The following is a 23,389-nucleotide window of genomic DNA, read 5'->3' as shown; positions in this document are numbered from 1 at the left end:
AAGAAATACCCATTGCCGGTGGTGCCGAGGGTGGCTAGGATGCCTCAACCACTTCTATTTTTCCTCTACATTTTTTTTTGTTTTTGCCCAGAGCAAACAAATGAAAGTGGATCCACTTGAGCGCAGCAAATGAAGTGCCATAGTTGGTTGGCAGGAGGACAGTGCGGAGCAGGAGGGGAATGAGCAACAGCGGCAGGATCGGACAGTAAAAGTGCAACGAAAGCGAAAAAAACAACTTGAAACAAATACACAAAAAAAGGAGCAAAGGGACAAAACTTCGATGGCAACAAAGCAGTACAGTGAACACTCATAGTTGTCCTTTATCCACAGGGACAAATTAGTCCTAGATGGAGGCAGCGCTTCTCTAAGCCACATTATCATAAATAGATATACTTTCTCATCTCTTGGACAGACCCATATCCTTTCTCCGTCCCTTTAAACTCCCTTCATATTCTGAAATCCTGAGTCAACCATAGCTAGTCACCACTGTACACATGCTTATATGCACATATGTAGTAAGTTTAGCTGCCGACAATGTCATATATGTTGCCCACCAGTTGATGATGTTGCTGACGATGCCGGGAAAGGATACGAAGGATAGGTCAGGACCCATGACAGGCGATGGTTGGTGTTGGTGTAGGAGCCACTGGGCTGCTTACATTGGATGAGCCGCGCTGGAGCACAATTTTCAAGAGATATGTCAATATTTGACAAGTCGTCATTGTCATCTCTACTGCTCGTGGGCCCCTTGATGCCATTCCAGAGGACGTTTCGTATTAAGCGTCATTTTCGCAGTGCTACTCCCTGTTGTTCTTTTATTGCATATTTGTATTTAGAGGAGTCCTGAGATGATAATTCTTTACTTTTTTGTAAGGTTGGAAAATTAATAATAATTATTAAAAATTTAGTTTGAGAAAAACAAAAGAAATAATTTGAAATCTATAATTTTAAATATTGATTATGGTATGGTAGTTAGAAGCCACCCTTTTTCCATGCTCCCCCACTTCACTTTATTGTCACTTTTTGTAAACAGATGAGTTTCACAAAACATGTGTATGGAGTGCCCCAAACCGTCTGAAACTTTTCAATTCTCTCGGCTTATTAAAAGTGTCGTGCAATATGAAACTCGTTGGACTCGCCCTAGAGGCAGAACAACTGAACGGGGCGAACACAAAACAGCCTAAGCCTGAAACTCAATCTCTATTGAACTTCACTTCGAGCTTGGTTGCCCACACTTAGTGGTGCCATGATGAGGAGAATCACTACGAAAAATTCTATGTAGATACAAAGTAAAAATATTAAAATTCTCAATTAATAAAGATTTATTCTATTTATGCATATTCTTGTTTGTTTTATCTTCAGTCTTGTTTCAGTTTTAGTTTCATATGATAACAATCTCATCAATTATTTGTTTAAATGAACATTTTGGGGCTGAAAGGCACACCTTGAGCGCTGGAAAGCCGCCACTCGATGGCCACCGACAGCAGACAACAGACAACAGATGAAGGGGCATCAGCTGGTGATGTCTCTGCCCTGCTGGGGGGATGTTCGTGTTTGTTGCCGTGTTGCATTTGTTGCCGCGCTCACCTAAATGCAATTGCAAAAGTTTTATGTTCGAAACACGAGCAGGGAGACAACGGCCATAGAGCATCGAGGAGTCCGACTCAGCTTACTTCCGCAGGCATTAACGATGCACGTCGAGCGGTCGGTCGGGGAATATGGCTGCATAATGGAGTCTGGAACAGGCAATGACCATTAGATGGAGCCCAGTTGCCCGGGGCCGAGTATAGTGTCCATGGGATGGACAATAAGGCAAAACGAGTTATTAATAAACAGGATTGGGGCTCGAAAGCGGCTAAACAAACAAAGGACAGAATTGTGAATGCCCTCTTTAGGGCTACTACTACTAAACTTTAATGAACTAATAATATCATTAAATGTACTCTTTAAAATAGACTCTCTATAAGTATTCGTACATAAATACGCTGATTTCCAGGCAAATGTACAAACACACCTTATTCTCAAATATCACACAGGAAGCGAAGGAAACAATATTGATACCCGTGATTAATAAATACAAATCTTGATCCAATCCCAATCGTTTCTAACAAAACAAACATCCCTACAACGCCCGATTGGCTTAGTTAGTGTATTAGTAAACAAATATGAAGTGGGCTGGGCCTAATACTCTGGCCTAATACAGGAAACGGAAGTGCCAGCAAACTTACACACACTAATGTACATGTGGAGCGACTGAGGGGAGCACGAGGCGGAGCAATATGAAACTAAATGCAAACAAATATTGCAAAAGTTTCTGCCGTTTCCCATAAATTTCTGTCATGGGCATCATTAATTAGCGCCCCGCACCCACCTAGTTAACAGAAACAAAAAAATAATAATTACATTTAGCGATAAGCTCGGACCGGAAGTACAGTCGCCTCAACGCGGACAAGCCGGAGGTGTTTTGGGGGGAGAAGTTAGAAATTCGAGTTGCAAAAAGTTAAATTAAGTTGGATGGAAATTTGATGCTTGTTGTCGCTTTTTTCGCCAGCTTATACACTTGACATGGAATTCAAATTGAAATCATCAATCATGCTCCCGAAAGGCAAAGGAGATGAAAGGATTCTGGCAACTAATGAAAACCAAACACAGCAGGTGATGGTGATATGTTATTAGAGGGAGGAGCAGCAGGTGCACATGAAGGCGGAACACAAAACGCTGTCGTTGCATTTTGTGGCACCTTTTACTTTGCTTGGCTTTTTGTTCCCATTTTCCCCCCCTATCTTTCTTTTTTTTTGCTCAGCTGCTTTCATTTTTTGCTTTTTTGCATTCTGTTTGCGCGGCGGTATCAGTGTAGTAATCAGAAATTTTAATCAAGAGCAGAGATGCCCTCCTCGTCATTTGCCTCCTGATGCAGCCTTAACGCTTCACTTAACTCGGCTCCGCCGTCGAGGTAAACATTGCAATTATGTCGAGCACAAGAGAGCAGCGCCAGCCAGGTGAGCTATGATTAAAAAACAAGGAGTAGAGAACCCCACCAACCCACCTGGCGAAGTCGACTGCAATTTTTACAAATCAACTCTTCGTGTTATGACACTGAGGCATCCAGCAGCGGATTGCGATGGCTTGTGTTGATGGCCCGGCAGTTTATCTAGACGGTTGATTAATATTTGCCAAGCCACCTGATGGACTGTCGACAAGTGGAGCCAAATGGACCACATAATACAGACTCTAGAATATAGAGTTAACAATAATAAAAACTATGTAAAATTTTAATGAATTTAACATTTTTGATGATGGAGAATCTTTCTCCAAATCGATTGAGGTATTCCGCTCAAGGATCAGATAAAAAATGGCCAAGATATAGACATCGCAAGAGCCCACAATGACCCAAAATGCCCTTTTTATAAAAAACCAAAAAAATATTTCGTTTTTAGATTTTGATACAGAATGATGGGGAAAATCTTTTTCCAAATCGATTGAGGTATTCCGCTCAAGGATCAGATAGAAAATGGCCAATATATGGACATCGCAAGGGGCCATAATGTCCCCCAATGCCCTTTTCACGATTTTCGAATAGGACCCCCTGGAAAATTTTATAAAAAATCTAAAAAATATTTCGATTTTAGATTTTGGTGCAGAATGATGGAGAATCTTTCTCCGAATCGATTGAGGCATTCCGCTCAAGGATCAGATAGAAAACGGCCAAGATATGGACATCGCAAGGGGCCACAATGTCCCTAATGCCCTTTTCACGATTTTCGAATGGGACCCCCTGGAAAATTTTATAAAAAATCTAAAAAATATTTCGATTTTAGATTTTGATGCAGAATGGTGGAAAATCTTTCTCCAAATCGATTGAGGTACTCCGCTCAAGGATCAGATAAAAAATGGCCAAGATATAGACATCGAAGGGGGCAATAATGTCCCCCAATGCCCTTTTCACGATTTTCGAATGGGACCCCCTGGAAAATTTTATAAAATATCTAAAAAATATTTCGATTTTAGATTTTGATGCAGAATGATGGAGAATCTTTCTCCAAATAGATTGAGGTGTTCCGCTCAAGGATCAGATAGAAAATGGCCAATATATGGACATCGCAAGGGGCCATAATGTCCCCCAACGCCCTTTTCACGATTTTCGAAGGGGACCCCCTGGAAAATTTTACAAAAAATCTAAAAAATATTTAGACTTAGAGACTAGTTTGCTTACAAACTCCGGAATATATCAATTTAGAAGGTTATCCTGATCAAGGATATATATTCTTAGGGTCGGGGATGTCTCTTTCACCACCAAAATTATAATACCCTCTGCAAGCGTATAAAAATATTTTTAATACAATGTGCCAACAGAAACTAAATATAATAATGTATACATAAGGTTACATCATCGATGGTTTTATGACAATACTGTATGAATACAGGAAAATCAAATATCCATTACTTGCATATTTAGATTGAAATATCTAAAATAATCTAAATGTTCAGCTCTTTTAATATGGGTCTGTAACCAAATTCTTAATAGAATTATAATTATATTAAACTTTTAGGGTTAATGTTTAGGTTTTTAATCTTTTTTTGCCACAAATATTTTGATCAGTAATAAGCATGTTTGTAATATGCCTGGCTCTTCTTACCGTCCAAATACTATGGAAAATAGTAAGTCCAAAACACGTTTAAATCAATATCAAAAATATTAAAAACATAAACACAGTGCTGTGAACCACTGACGATCTACAAAACCACAAACGTAGAGTGCGGCACTGCACCAAAGTACTCTGTAAATGCCTCCTGTGTGGTCAAGGCCATTAATTGGAACAAGGCTGTGGCCAATATGGATGTATATCTTGTTCAGCAACTAAAGAACATATCAGTAAGTCACTCAATAGCTTACCTAAGTAATAGCTTATAAATACCTCATTTAAGGTACGATTTCAAGTCTTCAAGAGAGATAAAATAAAATGCAACCATGGCTGGTTGATGTCACAATCAATATGTGCGACGCAATCGAACGAAAAAATTATTTGGCCTACGGAAGACTTATTTTGCGTTTCACAAAAACCTTTTTCAACTTCAATCATTCCTGTCCATTTTCGGTAAGAACGCCTTAATTACTCATTAAATTCCCACAATGTGAACGTTAATTCAATTTACATGTAGGGTCATCTGTTTGGTCGCGGAGTTTATATTGATGAGAAGTTTTTGCCAAACGTTTTGTCCTTGGGACTTTATAAATTTTCAATACTTATGTATATATGAAAATTTTCAGGAAAAGCCCAAAGAATACGCAGGATCAATTATATTTTACGCCGAAGCGATGCCACCATATGTATCGAAGCGAAATAAAACTCGCCCTGATACAAAAACACACAAAATTGTTGATAGGCAATCGCTTAAATAAATTTCATAAATATGATTCACTTCTATGAAAACTTTCGGATTAATTTCAGTATATACTGAGGCTATATATACTGTAATTATTCCAGACTATGGACAATAAATGCGATTTAAATTAATATTATATATTATATTAATATTAATATTATATATTAATATTATATTCAAAATAATATTTATTGAGTGTGTTACAACAATTTAAAGCAGTTCAAACTCTGGTTGCCGCTCTTCGGACCGGGAATATGGTGAAGTTTAATAAATAAATTTCAAATGCCACCTTATACAGACATATATTTTTGGATATATGTGTATCCTGTGATCCTCTGATCATTTATAAAACCACAAATATTGAATGCAACTTGTAGATTAAAGGCCATTAATTGGAACAAAACGGTTGCTAATATGAATATTAATTTTGTGAGGCCAATGAATAACATTTCAGTAAGATACTTACCAAGATTCTAACTCAATCACCTTCACTTATTGGATAAAGGATACGGTTACAGATCTTCAGGAGGAATTCCACCAATCATATTTAACCAGGAATTTGGATGGGGATTCCCGAAAGAATGAATAATGTGTGCAAAGTCTAAAGAAGTATATCAATTAACCGGAGTATAACAATTCAGAAGGTGATCCTTATCAAGGATATATGTAAGAAGTCAAGGAAATGTTTCTTTTTTGTCCTCCTTTAAAATCCACACCCAAAGGTTGCTTTTTATAAAAAGAGTAATTAGTAGAGTAAGTAGTAGTAGTAGTAGAAAAGAGTAACAGGCACTTCAGGTTGCAATCCGAGCTACAAGAGTCTTGTGGTTGACCACACTAGCACCCGACCCTCCGAAAACAATTGAAGAAAAGTAAATAAGGCAAACCGAAATGCAAAAATAAACGCACAGAGCAAAAGTCAAGCCAAGGAGAAGAGCCAAGAGGATTGGGGATAGTTCGGGAGGGAGTCCATGCAAAGCAGCCACGTGCAAAATGGCGCACAGTTGGCAACCGGAAGTGGAAGTCCCCACTGCCCCTCATAGCCTCTTCCCACATGGAATTTTCCATGTGGAGTGCCTTTTGTGGTTATGATGAATATGAATGCTATGTGATTGCATTAGCAGCTCCGGTGGCCACCAGCCTCCTGCACCAGCGGCATGACATGACAACACACTCATTTTCGCATAATGGCCAACAAAGGGTGGTGGTAACATAGATGGTGGCCGGAAGATGGGGTTGCTGGGAAAGGGTTGCGGAACAGAAGACCGTTGGGCAACAAACGGAAGCGTTTTGAAAAATGTGTTTAGTGTGTGACAAAAGACGGAGAAGGCCTCCACTGACTCTCATCTAAGCCATGTTTTAAAACCAATTTAAATATTTATTTTTCCAAAATCAGACTTTTAGAATATTGTAACATATCTTTTATAAAACAATGTATTATAATTTGTAGGTGTTTACCGTACTAGTTCGTTAGTGCAGAAACAGGACCTACCTCCCACATACCCTAGACATTCCAGACCGTCTGGTCAGCGTCCTGTTTGTGGTCAAAAACTTCACTTAGTGGCATTTTAGTTTGCTTTTTTTCTGCACGCCGGACGGCTGGATGGGTTGGTGTTCCTTTATTTGGACGAGAGAGTGGATGTGTTTATTTAAATGATGTGTACGGTTTCTAGGCTTCCGTTGGCTCAATTAGTGGTCAGTTAGTTACGGACACTACTTCCCACCGTCAAAAGGCACACACAGAAGGAAATAAATGTGTGTGGGTCCTGGGCCACATCCATGCTCCTCCGCCCGCCCACATATCATCATCCGTACAAGTTTCCGGCATTTTTGCTGCATTGCGTTTCATATTAAATGTGATTACTCCTCGCCCAATGCCCAGAAGATTGGCAGGACCCAGGGGCTGGGACAGGGACAGGATGCCCGCCATCCAATGAACCGTTAAGCAAACGCATTGCGGGCGGGGAGGGAGGTAGATGAAACAGGAGATTGTGGGACCCGCGGAAGGACTCTGCGCACGCTTTCCTCGCCATAACCGCCAATTCATTTGAGTGCCGTTGTCGAATTGGCAACATTTGCCAGCCTTCCCTCCCTTTTTTTTGGTCCTGCGGGATGTCGGTCAAAAAGGGTTATGGCCTTACCTTACGCACACACAGGACCAAATCTACAGATTAGGTCAACTCAATAGGGCTTCTTAAAGTATGACTATAACTCTTGCCATAAACTACCTTTAAAAGGATGGTTTTTAGAGTTTAAAGTTAATTTTTAGGTCTTAAATATGTTAAAAACTATTAATATTTTTTATATATTTAAATATTACATGTGTGACGATGACTGTAATTGCGTGAGTGGCAACGTACGGCCAAAACAATCATAAAAATGCCTTAACCCAGCGGCGGCCCAGCCATCAAAATTTGATTGAAAAAGTCTCCGACTCTGAAGGAGCAAAGGAAAGGGCCGAGAATCGTCATCAGTTGGAGATTTGATTGCATTTACTCCGAAGGCCTTTGGCTGCCGAGCAAAGGATATCATGTTCGCCCCATCCTTCCCAAAAGGCACTCAAATTTTACGACACTAAATTTAGGATTGAATATTAAAAACGATATTAAATTTCCTGCAATGTGAACGATTTTTCTTCATATTTTCTGTTGAATTATTAAATTATCCTCCGATTATGAATATTTAACCAGTGGGGAGGGGGGCCTTTAGCGAAGTGCTTACTGTAGTTCATGGCCAAATTTATGTCCATTAGGTCCATATGGGTTTTAAAATTTTATTTTAGGGACTTAACGTGTCTAAAGTATATGTTTTTGGAAAGTAATAAGAAGGAATTGTTAAAATTTAGAAATTGAAAAACCTTTTAAAGGTATATGTTTTAAATCTCTAATTTAAACCTCAAAGTTGGCATCACTTTTTGAATTTTTTGCTTTGTTTGTATTTTGACAATCAAACTGAATCCCAGAATTGGCTCAGCTGTTGACCTCATTCGTCCTTCCAATCCCAATCTCTCGTCCTGTTCATTTCCACCTCCTCGCCTTCCTCGATTTTAGGTGAAAGCACATTGTGTTTTGCACACGCTATGCAGCCGAAACAAATTGGTTTCATTAACTTTTACTATAGCATTTTGGCCCGCTTGATGGCAATAAATTGTTATCTGCTCCCCGTGATGCGCCCTGTTTGGAGGAGCTGCCGTTACAGATGCTCTTGATGCAGCCACCCGGCTGGCTACCACCTATGGAAGCTACTTCAGGCTAAATGCCAATACATATTCATTTCGTTGCAAAATTTTCGCACATATGCAGTCTGGCAGGCTTCTCCAGAGCGAGTTAGGGCGAGTGGACGGAGCGGCAAGGGTTTGAAAATTGTGTGGGGAATCAGTTTTATAAAATTGAATTTATTTCGCTTGCGTTGCCCTAGCCCTGGCCAGGGGGACAGTGCGAAAAACCAGCAATTGTCAGATATTTTGAAAAACAACAACCCTGAAGAAAAGTACTCTGATAAATATTTTAAGATATTTTTTATCATATTCTTAAAAAAATAAAAAATGATGGAAGTTCGCCTTACCCCCGGTTGATATTCATATGAAAGAAAAATAGTTTTCAGACAGAATTGAAAAACTATTTCACAGCATTTTGTTCAGTGTATGCAGGAGGGATATCCTCTCTCAATGTGTTTGTTAGTGTGTGGTGCTATAAGTATCAATAAGTCCAACGGCAACATCAGCTGGCGTGTAACTAAGAAGGATAAGTGCTGTGCTCCACTCTCCGATCCGACTCTTTCGTCGAAAATTTTCATTATTATTTTTACGGGGCCCCTGTAGTATCTATGCATCTATCTCTGGCCATCTATTGGCAACAATTGTTTAGTGGCGTTGGAATTTATAGCGATGTTTGTGCACCACCAATGGGGCTATAAATTGAAATGTGCTCTCTGCCCCTGAGGTCCTCGCGAAATGTGGTGAATAATTGAAAAAAATTACAGACTTCCAAAAAACTGAAAGTGAGTGGTGATGGGAAAATAGTTTAAAGGTTAAACTAGTACATTAATGAACTATGTTTAAAGCTAAAGTGTACTCAGTTCACTCCTTAATTGGGATTATAATCATTAAAGCCTAATATTTTGATTTGGAAACATTTTATAGCATACTTTTTAGGTGCTGTTGCTTAGGAGATGGTTCCTTATAATTGAAGAACATTATTTTAAATTATATTTTTGCACAGATATGAAACAATCTTATAGTTTGAAATTAAAGATAAAAGTAGTAGTGTTTTGAAGAAACCATCATAATATTCTGTTAGCGTGTAGAAACGAATCCTTCGAACAAAAACACAAGGAACCACAAAGATCCTAGGAGTTAGGAACCCCGCACAGTCTATAAACAATTGCGAAAGTTTTTCCAGGCCGCAGTAACCGAGACGACGACGACGAGCACATATAGTGTTCTGAGCCCAGAAAGCTTTTAATGCCCAAAGAGAAGTAAATATGAGTCAGGATGGAAAGTAAGCAACGGCAGCAGCAGCAGCAGCAGCAGCACAAAGCCACAGACAGGAAGTAAATTCCAAAGGAGGCAAGACTAGTCTGTGTTCCTGGCAATGAATTGCAAATTTCGTAGAAATTGTTTTCAAGCATTTTACACGGCGTATGCGTAACGCATCCGAAACCCTCTGTGCTCCCTTCCTTCCTCATGGTCTCGAATGCCCTTTCTGCCATGCCATTTTGATTTCATTGACTCGATAACAGCAGAGAAACGAAAATGAATAGCAGATACGACCGAACGACAAACTGAACAACGTCACTTTTATTGGTTTGTTTATTTGTAGCACAAATTTTTACGATTTTTCCTTTCTGGTACGTACTGCTAAACTGATTTCCATGGGGAAATCATAAGGTTACGCTTGGTAAGTTTCTCTTCCTTTAGTTATTTGTTGTTTTTATCCTTGATTTGAAGCTGTGCCTTTAACTAACTCAGCTTGATTTTCTTGTTCAGTGGGGTTTGTTTATCACAGTTTATGGCTTCATAGGTTCTAGATCTCATGGTATATATATAAAAATATAAAATACCTTTGCCATTTTTAATTCCAACCTCAATATCCTCTGACAGCAACAGCTCGACTTCCGAAATCGACTTTAATTAGCGTCCAAAACCACTGGGCGGAAATCAATGGCAGTGCCTAAGTGAAATGGACTTTTAAATCAACCGCACAGGACTTTGATCCTTCATTCCTGATGCCGGATAATTGCAACTTAGCCACGCCCAGTTGGTTAGACAGAGCCAGATCCCCCCCAGACCAGCCAGTTCCAGGCCAAACACTATTAAGAAACAGATAGATGCCGGAGGTAGACTCGGCTCCCAAATGAAATGTAAAGAAAATGTTATTTATGGCCAATTTCATGAGTGTCTGATGCTGCTGAGCTCCTCCTGCGGGCTGGGGGCCAGCTCCTGTTGCTCATGTCTGCCAGTTGCAGCAGGAAGGCAGGGCAGGGCAGGCACTTGGCCGCACGAGGGACGGAGATTCCTTAGCTCGCATTTCCTTCAAGGATCTGCCCAGAGTGCGTGCGTGTTTGAAGCCTCCACATCGAAGAGGAATGCAATCTGTAATGCAAAGGGCGAATCAAACGTATTTCCACGAGCCAACCTAGCAGTGCTGGAGAATTGGCCTTTTTGAAGCTGAATAGTCTCTTAATTTATTATTTTGTTTAAATTAAAATTAGTTTTATATTTCTTAGATATATTTTTGTAGCGTTTCTTATAATAGAATGAATAAATAGAACCTACTATATAGCAGGAATCTACATCCTTTTTTTAAAGTGCACCCATTCGTCCATACATATGGCTGTTCATTTTCCCCTTCTGTCTGACGCTTTCCCTCCTCGGTGCTCGAGAATCGAATGCAGGTTAAATGAAAATGTTATTTCATTTGGCCGCCACTTAGAGTGTCGGAAATTGAAATTTATATCCGTGTTTCTGGCCAGGATGCGGAGTACGACGGAGTAGAAGCAGCAAACAGAAGTAGCCCATTGAGAGGAGAATTCATTCGATTGTGGTTTATTGCCCCGATTGCTCAGCTGCTACCCAAAAACCAGACCGCCACGCCTCGCCAGTCTTCAGTTTCAGTTTCCCTGCCTTTTGGGAAAGGATACCCCGCCCTACAACATTTTTGAGTAATATTTTGTGACATTTTTAGGGGCACATTTAATGTCTAATTTATTTCCTAACTTTGTTTTAATTTATTTGAATTTCTCAGCTGTGAGTTCCATTTAATCTAAAATTTATGAATTGAAAGAATAAATTTAAAATAAATTTTAAACTTATATAATACAATAATAAAGTAGCTAATGAACATCTCATCCAAAGTGCATCAGTTAGCAAACATTTGGATCTAAAGCTTAGCTACTTTGTTGACTGCCTTGTTGTTCGAGCATCCCCATCCCCACCACTTCCCTTGTGGGAAGATTTATTGTTATTTTGGAATTAGTTGCATTATGTAAACTCAATAGTAGAGTACCGCCCGAGGGCATATGTTCTGAGGTGCCTTACACTACCAGATATGGGAATCTGTTGCGGCCAGAACGATTTAATTAACTTGTGCAGCTGAGTCTCCTGTAGATTGATTTTCACATCTAGTGTTTGTCTCCAGCACTAGTTTTAGATTAGTTACAAGGACTACTTTGTTGTAGGATTCCAAATGATTTGGTCGATTGTCCTTGGTGATTAAGATTTGATTAAAATATTATATATATTCTACAACCGAATTTGCAATTCTTCTAGTCTCTGCTTGAAATTCTTTTGATTCTTGAATGCAAGACAACCAATTCCTGTCAAAACAAATGTGCATCGTCATTGGAGTCCCCTAGAAAGTCCATAAACACGTGCCACTTTGGGGACATTTCCGGTTCCATTTTGTCCAAAGCTAAGTCCAAAGCCCCCTTTATCACCCGGCTTTTATGCCCACGTGCCTAGCGACGTGTTGCAAATTATTTCGACATCTGATTTTAAGCGGAAAACAAGAGATAGTGGACCGAGACTAAAGCAAACGGGTCGGGAGGAGAAGACAAGAGATTTTTCCGGTCACTCTCTAAGGTCTAAGCGCAAAATTACTGACTAAAAAGGACAAGAGACGAGGACATTCAGTGTTTTCCATTCACCAGTCTGCGTTCTACTGCAGAAGTTGGGATTTTTGGGGGCCACTTATGGCCTTTCTGTGTAAACTTTTGAGTGCATTTTTCGTTGCAGTCCAAACAAAGGACAAGAGCGCAGCTCTTGACTGGGATACCCGGCAAACGGGGACATTATGAAGCGCCTGTCCAGTTGCACTGAGACTTTAATCTTAACAGGTAGTTGGAAGCTGGAAGTTAAAATACATCAATTGAGCTTACTCCCAGTCCCTAAAATCTTCCAAATATGATCATATTATAACTAGAAACAGAAGGAAGTCTATAATATTTCAATGACATGATAGTTTCTCCGAGTGTAAGGCAAAGTTTGAGTTCTCATTCCTGGGCAGGAGCTCAGGGGCGGCACCGAAAGGGGCCACTGGCACCAGCTCCATCAGAAAGTGGTGCAGTTGGTGACATTTGCATGAACATAAAAAGCTCATGCACAGCAATTTGCGACTTTGCCAGTGACATTAAACGTGGACAGCAGCAGCAGTTCAGCAGCTCCAAGTTTGGCTCTATGGGGTTGGGAGTGGGCCTTAAAACGTGGATCGGGAGTGATGGAGAAATACGGACTGGTCAGGGGCTCATTTTGTGAAGAACAGAGGCGGAGACAATAGGGTTTTTTCAATTTAAACGAATGTATTAGAATTAATGGTACAATAATTAGACATGTAAAGACTATGTTAGTAACACCTTTGTATAAAATAATTGTTTAAAATTAAATAAAATCCTTTTGAAAGTATTTCAATGACAACTCCCCCTCTTACAACTAAACACATACAAGTAGACGCCAGAGGACAAGGGGCTGGGCTCTGGGCACTAGGCAGACAACACTTTGCACACTTCATTTGATCGCCAGTGGAAGATAATGGAAGGTGACCGAAACAATGCCCCGAAAAATGATGTGTTAACTGCAGCGTTAAAAACCTAGAAAAATAAGCGAAGCACAGCAAACATTAACCTTAAACAACCCCGAGGCATACTACGGATTCTTTCCATTTTGTGTTCACTAGACATTGTGCTGATGTTGCGTAAATGAAATGTGCAATTTATGCCTCCCTCTCAACGCAGATGTGTTGAATTTTAAATTTCCCTACATGTGGGCTGACTTAAAGGCAACCTAAAGACAGCCCTTCGAGCTAGAGCCAGACATTGATTTCTTATCGGCCCGAGTGTGCCTTGGAGACTCCTTCACACATCCTGCAAAGTCATTTTGATTTATTGGCAATGATTTTCCAAGTTATTGGGCAGATTAGATGGGCGTGTTTTAGTTTCCTTACCAAGAAGAAGTCGGTTCGGGTTCGGGTCGGGCAGCAAAGTGCTAAGCAATTTGTTTATGTTTTTTGGTAATGGACTTTACATCCTTCGTTCCGCTTTCTCCGTCATTAAACGCAGCACAAATCCTGGGACGAAATTGAAAATTTTCTCAACTTCTTACTGGGTGTTTCTGGCCGGGCGGAGCTTTCCAACTGAAATGACAATTGTCCGAGCCAGACCGGACAAAAATACTAGGAGATGAGATGGATCTGGCCGGTATGAGCTTATTAAAATTGTGCAGAGCAAGTCAAATTTCGTTATAGAGATTTTCCCAATTTGCCGCTGTCCGAGTGCAACGGCAAGCAGATTGAACATAATAAGTACGAAATAACTATAAATATCATATTGCGAGAAATGGTTAGCAACCGGAAACAGGAAACCACTGGAAACGAAGCTCAAGGAACAACCTGCAGCAGCTGGTCAAGATTCAAGAAGAAAGGAGAACTTTGAATGGGATGAGGGAGCTCCCTCGATAATGTTGATAACCGCAAATAGAGCTGCAGACAAACTGCAAATTGTTGGGAACTATAGACGAAATAATGATGCTCTGCAACGAAATAAAATGAAAAGATTCGGATGAATAGAATGGAAATTAAAAGAATATTATTGTGAAAATAACAAACAAAATTTTAAGGAAAATATTAGGTATTCAAACAAGGTATAGAGTAGTGCTCCCTTCACCTCACAGCCAAACTGCTGCCCAATATATAATTGAATTCTAACCCAACGCAAACATCTCCAGAGATAGGAGGACGACGAAGAAGGATGCATCTGCAACTGCTTGGCTCCCCCTCTCCTTATCACAAAAATATAATAGAAAAATTCTATGCTCGCCTTACAGGAGCGAAAAAAATAAATGATAAAGAAAATTCAATCAGAATTTTCTGCTTCTCCTGACCACAATCAGGAACAGAGAAGGAGGATCTGGATAGGGAGATGTTTTGGGGAAAGAAAATCCGCTTAAGGTCCTCCATAAATCATGAGCCGCAATATTTGGGGAGCTATGCTTATGTCAGCATTTGTAATTATGTGGCAAATTGGCGGCTTGTCAATGCAATTGCATGCAAAATATTCGAACAATGAACTAAACAAGGCCGGAAATTGAAAATGCTCCATGCCAGGCCATGTTCCATCCCGCTAAAAACAAAACTTTCTGCCCTGTCCCTGTCCAGTCCTCGCTCGAATTGCATTATGCCAACTGCAGTGTTTCGCTTACACATTGTTGGCCACATCGATCCAATGGCTCATTCCCTAATTATGCACAATCAAAGCGAGTTGGAAAATATTGCATTTCCATTCCGGGCTGAGTGGATGGAATGGAAATTTTAGTTTTGATATGCTTTTCGGGTGCATTGTTTGACAATTGATGGGCGGCTGGCAGTGCGTTTGTTCTACCAAGCTGACAAAAAATAATCAAAATTGAAACAGAGTGTGCCAATCGAGGCAGTAGACGTTTGCTTTCGCTGCGCAGTTGAAACGAGTTTTGCATCGTCTGGAAATCAGACTCAAGAAATCTAAACTCAAAAAGCTTTAGCTTTAGGAAAAGGTAATTTGCCATGAAGATATTATAAAGAATGAATAAGTACAAGTACAAGTAATACACATGTACTGTATGTCTATCTCTGAGCTTGGACATCTATTTATTCACATATTTTTTCCATTTTTTTGCTCCCCAGGAGGGTAGTTGGCTACTGATACTATCTAAAGTCAAAGCCAATATTGGCATGACAACAGACAGAAGCTAAAGATTTCAATGAGTCCTTTTTTTCTCCCAGACGAAAATCAGATAGGAAAGGATTACATCACGAGTTCGATGTCCTAGGACCTTCGGCTGGAAAGCTACAAAGATTGAAGCAAAAATATATTAAATTCGGGAAAGATTTAAAAGTAACTTAGCACTTGTGGAGCAATAGTTTAACGTCGAAATCAGGGCACTGTGCCGTTTTTCAATTAAATTCCATTATTAGCAATAAACCCAATTACAATTGAAGAAAAGATCTCACAGAATGACCGCAGCCAATTCGCAGAAAAAGACAAAAATAAAAGCACTGGACCAGAAACCTCTCAGAGAATAAAATAAACAATCGCCCACGAAGTTGCTGATCAAAACAAAATAGTTTTTTAGCGTGGATCTCTTTCCATATAACATAAAAAATAAACTCATAACAAGTTCCGAGCTCCACTCGAATAATTCGAGTGAGTCTGGAAAGCTTTTAAATGCCGATTGCACTCAGAAACAATTTGGGGCTGGGAAGTGTCCGAAACAAACGTAAAGCTCATTTTCAGATCGTCGGCCGAACGGTTCAAAACAAAAATTCTGTGAATCTTGTTTTTTACTTTATTACCCATAAAAAATTATATATTTTTTGGACAAAATGCTGAAACAAGTTGCTTGTGTTCTCCTCATAACCGTCTGCCTGATGAGCAGTGGTAAGCTGGTTTCTAATTTAAATTAAGAACTTTAGGAGACTAAAATGTACAAAGTGATATTAAGTCTTAGTACTTAGTATATCTACTAAGTAAAATATATACTATACAAATTTAAATGAATTGTTAAGACCGCACAATGAGCATTTGGATTAAATCATCATTAAATCAAAAGTATTTCAAAATCGTACGCCCACTGCAACTCAAATAAAATCACAAAAAAAAAGACAGCTAAAAAAAACATACAAATATTCACGTACTATTTCGTAAAAAAATGTATCTTGGGTAGAAAATATAGAAATGACTTCATTGCCGACAAATCACAGGTGTGGAAAAGTTTCTGAACTTAGAGTTATAGTTTGTTTTGGAGGAGATGTTGGCGTTACATAACGAACTTGAGTGAGATTCAAAACTGGTTACAAGCAAATGCAAATCTATGACCTTCCCACACCCTTACATTTGAGGTTTTAAGTGTAATTTTAAATGTATTCTCTCCCTTAGCATCGGCCATCAAGTGCTATCAGTGCAAGTCCCTCACGGACATCAACTGCGCCAAGGAGAAGATCGACTCAGCCTCCAATATCCGCACCGTGGACTGTGATACCGTGCCAAAACCTAACACCATGGAGCAGCTCCAGCCAGTGACCAGGTGCAACAAGGTGGTCACCAGTGGTAAGTGAAATATGCCAGAGACAGCTGCTTCCTGCATACTGATTTTAAGAGTTAAGAGACGCACGCACCTTGAACCCCTTAAATAGTTCCAATACAAATGATGTCACCGACCAAACTAGACATAATCGAAGGGGGCCAGGGCCGGGGGTTCCAATTAACATATGGTGTTCAAAACAAAACCGAGAAGTAGATTGAAAGCACGTACAGTGCGTTATACACTTGTAAGGTTCAAGAAAATAAAGGTTTAGATCATTGCAAAATGACTATCGTAGAGATTCAAAGCAGTATATTCTGAATAAGTGGAGAATTCTAGCCCCACTGGGAATATAAGTATATTAATTATACTAGCTTTAGTTAGCTAGTGATATAAGTGATAGTTGGGATAGTAGGGGCGGCTAGTTGCTTTATTTTTTGCATTTTTCCAACTGGGTTAGTTCGTGTTCCTAAAACAAACATTTAATTAGTGTGGAATTTGTCATAGAACTTAAAAAAAAAGGTACTTACATTAATAGTTGGCTTAGGAAGACGTTTAACGATCTTTTTTAGGAATTATGTGGAGTTTTTAGGTTGTACTATTATCTTGTTGATATATAAAGTTTTAAGTTGAAACTCACTAATTTCAGATTAAAATAAAATACAAAGAAACTTGACTTAAAGTAACATCGATAGAGGTTTCTATTTTTTTTTTCACCTGAGAAGTGTAAATACTAATATTTAATAGCTGAGAAGTATAAAAATTATATACTTATATTAATAAATAGTAGATAGTGAAGATCTTCCTTCCAACACAAGGTTTCTAGGGATAGAGATAGGATAAAGTCTACAGATTTGGTTTCTACTTCAAGAGGTAGAGTTTTCTAGTCCTTAGGAGATCTAGGACAGTAACCTGTTAGGACATTAACCTGTAAATACCAGTTATTTTGACAGGAAGATCCTGTCTTTTAAGCCTCTCCTAATACTTCATCCATATATCCCACAGATCGCGCTGGTACTATTGTGTCCCGTGATTGCCACTTCGAAGCCATTGGCCAGAAGGACAACGAATGCACCGTCACCCATAGCCGCCAGGTGGACAGCTGCTACACGTGCAAGGGCGACCTGTGCAACGCCTCCGGATCGGGACACCTTGTTGCCGTGGGAGTCACGGCTCTGCTGGCGATGTTCGCTCTTCAAATGGCCTTGTAAGGAGGTGCCACTCCCACTAATGTTAATAACGTACCTGTGTAAAAAGATGTTTTGTAAATTTGTACCGTAAACTGTTAAATAAATAAAATTTAATAGAAAAGTATCGTTATACCTGTAGTAGTCCCTGAGCTGCAGACGCATGATGTTAAAGTTCTGCATCACATAGCTATGGAACTCGTCCGCATCCCTGTCGTTCTGGAATCCGTATTGAAAGTCGTAGTCCACATCCATAATGGGGTTAATTTAACAACACAACAAATACGAATACGAGTACAAAATAAGATCAACGGCAAAAGGAAGGTGCAAACGAAATAAATTAAATTAAACACAATTTAATCCCGAAAAAGACGTCCACAAAAACGATCACTGCCAGGTGCATTACCGTTATTCCTTTATACAATTCTAAACATTACTCCACAGTTCTTTATGTAGACGACCAACAAATTAAAATATTTGACGAATACGAGACAAGTACAATGTGCTTTTTATTTGGTTAAAACATAAAAGAACGTTTTTTTTGTCGACGAATACCGATAACTTGGCACTCGCTGACTCGCTGCAAACTTTTGGTAGCTTTGGTAGTTTTGGCACTCGTTGAAAAGGATTGGTAGCATTTTGTCATTGATGGGCAGCACTAGAAAGGAAATTATTTCAATCGACAGCTTTAGCGAAAGTGCTACCTCCACAAGATTATGATGATCTTTATAATTTTTATGCATTTTAACATTACATAACATAAACATAAAAGAACGATTCGTTTTTCGACGAATACCGATAACTTGGCATTCGCTGACTCGCTGCAAACTTTTGGTAGCTTTGGTAGTTTTGGCACTCGTTGAAAAGGATTGGCAGCATTTTGTCATTGATGGGCAGCACTTGAAAGGCAATTATTTCAATCGGCAGCTTTAGCGAAAGTGCTACCTCCACAAGATTATGATGATCTTTATAATTTTTATGCATTTTAACATAACATAACATATGTATACATAAAAGAACGCTTCTTTTTTCGACGAATACCGATAACTTGGCACTCGCTGTACACTTTTGGTAGTTTTGGCACTCGTTAAAAAGGATTGGTAGCATTTTATTATTAATGGGTAGCACTTGAAAGGCAATTATTTCAATCGACAGCTTTAGCAAAAGTGCCACTTCCACAAGATCATGTTGATCTTTATAATTTTTATGCATTTTAAAACTAGTTTTTTTAATTGTTCAGGATGAGTCACAAAAGTCATTCAAAACATCAGCCCAATTCATTTTTTAAAGCGGAAGCTCCCAGATTTTGTTAAATATTGTGGACAGTATATTAAATCTAAAGTTTTAAGTAAAACTCAAAAGCTTTTGTGTGTAAATGGTTTATTTCAAATACAAAAATGTTCTAATTGTCTTTTTGCGTTACAACAATAACTTGTAAGGCTGATAGAGACTTAATCTAGGCACGAAAAGATTTCAGGATTGACCTTAGAAAGTACGGAGTTTATGTGCGTAAGATACATCAGGACGGAAATGGATTTCCACATTTAAGATACAATTCGAGTCAGTAAATAAAGGCACTTGATTACACATTGCTCATTGGCTAAAACATTGTCAGTACTCGATAAAAAGAAATTGAAACATTAAAAAAATATTTAACATAATTTTTGAGAAAGAAAAGCTTTCAAGTTTAAAAATTTCGGACTAATATTTAGGCAAAATATGAAAGCCCAGTCCTTTTATCGAGAATTGACAAATCTTTTAGAAAATGGGCGACGAGGGGCATTGGCTACGGGTAGAAAAGAATCCCATCCCGTGCATCTATTGCCGCAAAAAATGCGCCACCAGGACGGAGGCCAGGGTGCCAAACAACACACCCATCCAACCCATACGATGGACACCCGCAGAATTGCAGCCATCCTTGCTGTTGCAGGTGCAATACTCCATGAAGATGTTGTAGCTGCCAGTGCGCATCAGGCAGTAGCGCTCGTCGCCTTCGATTCCGGGCTCTCCCATGTAGGCGCAGCTCCGGAAATAACGCCACTCCCCGTGCACCTTCTGCCTGATCTTCCGGCACATCGTCGGTCTAACTCCCTTCAGGTGCTCCAGTTCGGGTGCTTGCTGGCAATCTGTTATAGCCAGGGTGCTGTTGTCGAAGGGGTCTCCGCATTTCGGGTCATTGTCGCTGCGACAATCCCAACACTTGATGGCCTGGCCTGGAAAATGTCACAGAAACGCTTCGTTACGCAGACGCAATCGGGATTGGAGACACCTTACTCACCCATTTGAAACAGACAGCATGCTAAAACCACTGCCAGTAGGCACTTCTCGAGGGATTTCATCTTGAGTTAGTTTTAGTTCTGTTTTTTGAGGGTCTGGGGCTGCTCAAGAAGCAAAATAATTAACGAAAACAAAACGCGAACACCGCCCAAAAAATGCTGGCTTGATATCGATAATACTTGAAAATATATATCGATGGTCCGCTTCTAAATTTAACAGAGTGGCAGCACCGAAGGGAAATTATACTGAAAGTACAATCTAAAAAGGCGCCAAATTTAAATAATGTATGATTTTTAATAATTGTATTAATATTAATATAAAAGCAGAGCTTACAGTGTTATATAAGACATTAGAAAGACCTTAATTGCATGTTTGAAATTTCAAAAACATTGTTAGCTTGTTATGATCTGTTTTACAGGAACATAACCAGTGGATATTGTAAAGTAGAGTACTTTAAATATATTCTTGTTCAAAAGGGGGAAATATTTTTAGAAAAATCATTAGTTTATTAAAGGAATAGACACATTTTAGGCCAGTTTTGTTTACTTTTCAGAGTTGCCACAACATTGCTGCACTTCAAGCTGTTGGTATTTCTCATCAAACTTCGCGCGGTCATACTGAGGCTCGTGTTGATTCCAATTTGTTATTTTTTTGGCTTAAACGTATTTAAGTTAAGTTAAACGAAGCGCACAACTAATATTTAGGATGAATATGAACCCAGTAACTCGCTGCGCCTTTCTGCTGCTCACACTGGCCGTCTGTGGTGTGTAATCACGCTAGAAACCCAGCCATCTATTCAAGCTGCGCTTTGGGTGTGGCTTGGCAATTGTTTTTGAACGATTTGAGTTAATTAATTGGACATTTACAGGCAGCTTGGCCATTCGATGCTACCAATGCTCCTCGGACCAAGATCGCAAAGGCCACGACAGCTGCGGTGCCTACAAAAGATTCAATCGCACGGAGCACATTGCCATCGAGTGCAACAGCGATGAGAGTCACATGCCAGGATCCTTTTGCATGAAGGTGGTACAGCAAGGTCCTCGTGGATTTATCTGTAGGTAACAGGCAGTAATGCAGAAAGTATAACTGATTCCCGTTTCTCCCCCAGGGGATGGTCGCTGGCGGCAGGTGATCCGACGTTGTGCCTCCGTTTCGGACACCGGAGTCACGGGTGTTTGTAATTGGGGCGTCTATGAGAACGGCGTGTACTGGGAGGAGTGTTACTGCTCCAACGACAGCTGCAATGGCTCTAGCCTGCGGAAAATTCACGGGTCTCTGCAGCTCCTCATAGGATTCCTCCTAATTGGCGCCGCCTCGAGGTTTGTGAGAAGCTAAATGGGAACTTTTGAAGAAATCACAGTCCAATTCCCCACCATAACTACGAAGAAAGTGCCTTTTCACACACGCCTCTCTATTAGTCTTTAAGCCAACGATAATATTTTGATACAAAAAAAAACCACGCACTCCGTCCATTTGTCAGACTCGAAACACAATCCAGAAAATGTAAGGATTAAGTTAAATAGTTAAATGGTAGATTCGTACAAACTACTGTGTTCTCAATTTCGAATAAAATATATGATTGTATTAAGAGAAAGGTAGTACACATTCCCAACTTCTATTTTATAAAGAATGTAAATCGAAATGTAACCTAAAGCGATACAGCCACAATCAAAATATATTTATATAGTGTATTTAAGTTACTATTTATCGTCGGGCGTGAGACTACATCCAGCCTTCGATTCCATGAGGGATTTCAGACCATTTTCCGCCCAACCAGCCATTGGATCCTTTGCCACTGCACTGTAGATTATGGTCGAGCCATCCTCGAAGGTTTTCATCGCCATAAAAGACTTACCCTCCTCTAGCCAGGCGCGAACCTCCTGCGATGAAGGTCCGTCTGCATTAGAGGCAGCTTCAGCCCCATAGTCCTTGCCATACTGTGAAATACCTTAATAAATAGCATGAATGGGAGGTGGACAGAAAGCGTTCTTACCCACGCCTGGTATATTCCCATGGGCTGGTTATTGTACGTCCATCTCAGCACTTTCAGATAGAAGACCATAAAGTCGTGCACATTCTGTTTGACAGTGACCGATTGGGCTTGATTGAACCTGGCCAGCACTTCTAGAGTGCTCTTGCAGATCTCGCGATCCTTTGGCCTGCCGAGGGTGTTGCAGATGGACAAGGCAATCCGGCGCAGGCTCTCGAACTCCTCGTCCAGTAAATTCTGCCTCAACATGGGAAATTTGGTGACGATCTTTGTGAAAAATTAGAAAAATGGCCCATAGGAAGCAGTGAAAATAGATGATTACGAAAGCAAGGATAACTAGCTTTCATCCAAAATATTAATATTAAAAAGTAAATATGTTATTTTGTATAACATTTATTTTTGATTTCTTGATCTTGCCTTTACAATATTTTAATTTTACATTAACTTATGCCATAAATGTTGTATAATGCTATCCATTTATTGTTTTTCTTTTGCTAATTTTGAATATACTCCAATTTACGTAATGCCCAACTGTATGAAGAAGAATTGCGCGCCTGTTAACATTGTATTTTTGCTTAAAATCGTACACTAAAACTGTAATCATTCAGTTTATTAATTAGTATGCATGATTATGAATATTATATATCTCTTGTACACTAAAATCGACTTGTTCTAGGCTTAAATGTTTCATTATATAGATCGTACGATGATGGAAATCAAGGTTTCTCTACAAAGCAAATTATAACTTTCCTATAAATGAGTGCTGAGAAGAAAATTAAATCAATTAATTTATTTTTTCGCTAGGTGCATGAGAGATAAATGAGATTTATTAATGCCAAGTCCCTATGGGCCCCGATAGCCTCTATGAGTCCACCAGGCCGGTTGGCCATCCTTCCAAAGCTTCCCTATACAACTGCCTTTCTCGATCCGAACGAAGTGAGAAAAATTTGCTCAATGCTTGATCTTGATATTCGAGGTTTTGAAAAAGAGGATTATCATGAATGG

The 23,389-nt window shown here is 39.6% G+C and overlaps 4 protein-coding genes and 1 pseudogene across 4 annotated transcripts; 3 read left to right on the top strand and 2 right to left on the bottom strand.

Annotated features, from left to right (window-relative positions):
• The first annotated feature begins 4,608 nt into the window (after nt 1–4,608).
• LOC116656027 lies at nt 4,609–5,270 on the top strand (annotated as a pseudogene).
• Nucleotides 5,271–16,112: 10,842 nt separating this feature from the next.
• On the top strand, nt 16,113–18,244 carry LOC6498483. The gene is made up of 3 exons (XM_001962882.4): nt 16,113–16,287; nt 16,786–16,956; nt 17,936–18,244. The coding sequence occupies exons 1-3, from the start codon at nt 16,233–16,235 to the stop codon at nt 18,139–18,141; spliced, it is 432 nt and encodes a 143-aa protein (XP_001962918.1). The 5' UTR covers nt 16,113–16,232; the 3' UTR covers nt 18,142–18,244.
• Nucleotides 18,245–19,480: 1,236 nt separating this feature from the next.
• LOC6497019 lies at nt 19,481–20,600 on the bottom strand. The gene is made up of 2 exons (XM_001962883.4): nt 20,396–20,600; nt 19,481–20,330 (listed from the first exon to the last, which is right to left on the bottom strand). The coding sequence occupies exons 1-2, from the start codon at nt 20,454–20,456 to the stop codon at nt 19,936–19,938; spliced, it is 456 nt and encodes a 151-aa protein (XP_001962919.1). The 5' UTR covers nt 20,457–20,600; the 3' UTR covers nt 19,481–19,935.
• A 378-nt stretch (nt 20,601–20,978) lies between these two features.
• Nucleotides 20,979–22,085, top strand: LOC6498484. Its single transcript, XM_001962884.4, has 3 exons — nt 20,979–21,157; nt 21,263–21,448; nt 21,503–22,085. The coding sequence occupies exons 1-3, from the start codon at nt 21,100–21,102 to the stop codon at nt 21,727–21,729; spliced, it is 471 nt and encodes a 156-aa protein (XP_001962920.2). The 5' UTR covers nt 20,979–21,099; the 3' UTR covers nt 21,730–22,085.
• LOC6497018 lies at nt 21,969–22,733 on the bottom strand. The gene is made up of 2 exons (XM_001962885.4): nt 22,388–22,733; nt 21,969–22,331 (listed from the first exon to the last, which is right to left on the bottom strand). The coding sequence occupies exons 1-2, from the start codon at nt 22,631–22,633 to the stop codon at nt 22,095–22,097; spliced, it is 483 nt and encodes a 160-aa protein (XP_001962921.1). The 5' UTR covers nt 22,634–22,733; the 3' UTR covers nt 21,969–22,094.
• Nucleotides 22,734–23,389: the final 656 nt, after the last annotated feature.

Source organism: Drosophila ananassae, chromosome 3R (genome assembly GCF_017639315.1).
Source record: "Drosophila ananassae strain 14024-0371.13 chromosome 3R, ASM1763931v2, whole genome shotgun sequence".
Taxonomy (NCBI): Eukaryota; Metazoa; Arthropoda; class Insecta; order Diptera; family Drosophilidae; genus Drosophila; species Drosophila ananassae.
Note: the sequence above shows the minus strand (reverse complement) of the source record. Positions and strands in the feature narration are given on the sequence as shown.

Coding starts and splice junctions, on each gene's coding strand:
- LOC6498483 (XM_001962882.4), top strand. CDS start 16,233: ATGCTGAAACAAGTTGCTTGTGTTCTCCTCATAACCGTCTGCCTGATG. Junction 16,288..16,785: donor CGTCTGCCTGATGAGCAGTG/GTAAGCTGGTTT, acceptor TCTCTCCCTTAG/CATCGGCCATCAAGTGCTAT. Junction 16,957..17,935: donor CAACAAGGTGGTCACCAGTG/GTAAGTGAAATA, acceptor TATATCCCACAG/ATCGCGCTGGTACTATTGTG.
- LOC6497019 (XM_001962883.4), bottom strand. CDS start 20,456: ATGAAATCCCTCGAGAAGTGCCTACTGGCAGTGGTTTTAGCATGCTGT. Junction 20,331..20,395: donor ATGCTGTCTGTTTCAAATGG/GTGAGTAAGGTG, acceptor GACATTTTCCAG/GCCAGGCCATCAAGTGTTGG.
- LOC6498484 (XM_001962884.4), top strand. CDS start 21,100: ATGAATATGAACCCAGTAACTCGCTGCGCCTTTCTGCTGCTCACACTG. Junction 21,158..21,262: donor GCTCACACTGGCCGTCTGTG/GTGTGTAATCAC, acceptor GGACATTTACAG/GCAGCTTGGCCATTCGATGC. Junction 21,449..21,502: donor AGGTCCTCGTGGATTTATCT/GTAGGTAACAGG, acceptor TTTCTCCCCCAG/GGGATGGTCGCTGGCGGCAG.
- LOC6497018 (XM_001962885.4), bottom strand. CDS start 22,633: ATGTTGAGGCAGAATTTACTGGACGAGGAGTTCGAGAGCCTGCGCCGG. Junction 22,332..22,387: donor TGGGAATATACCAGGCGTGG/GTAAGAACGCTT, acceptor GGTATTTCACAG/TATGGCAAGGACTATGGGGC.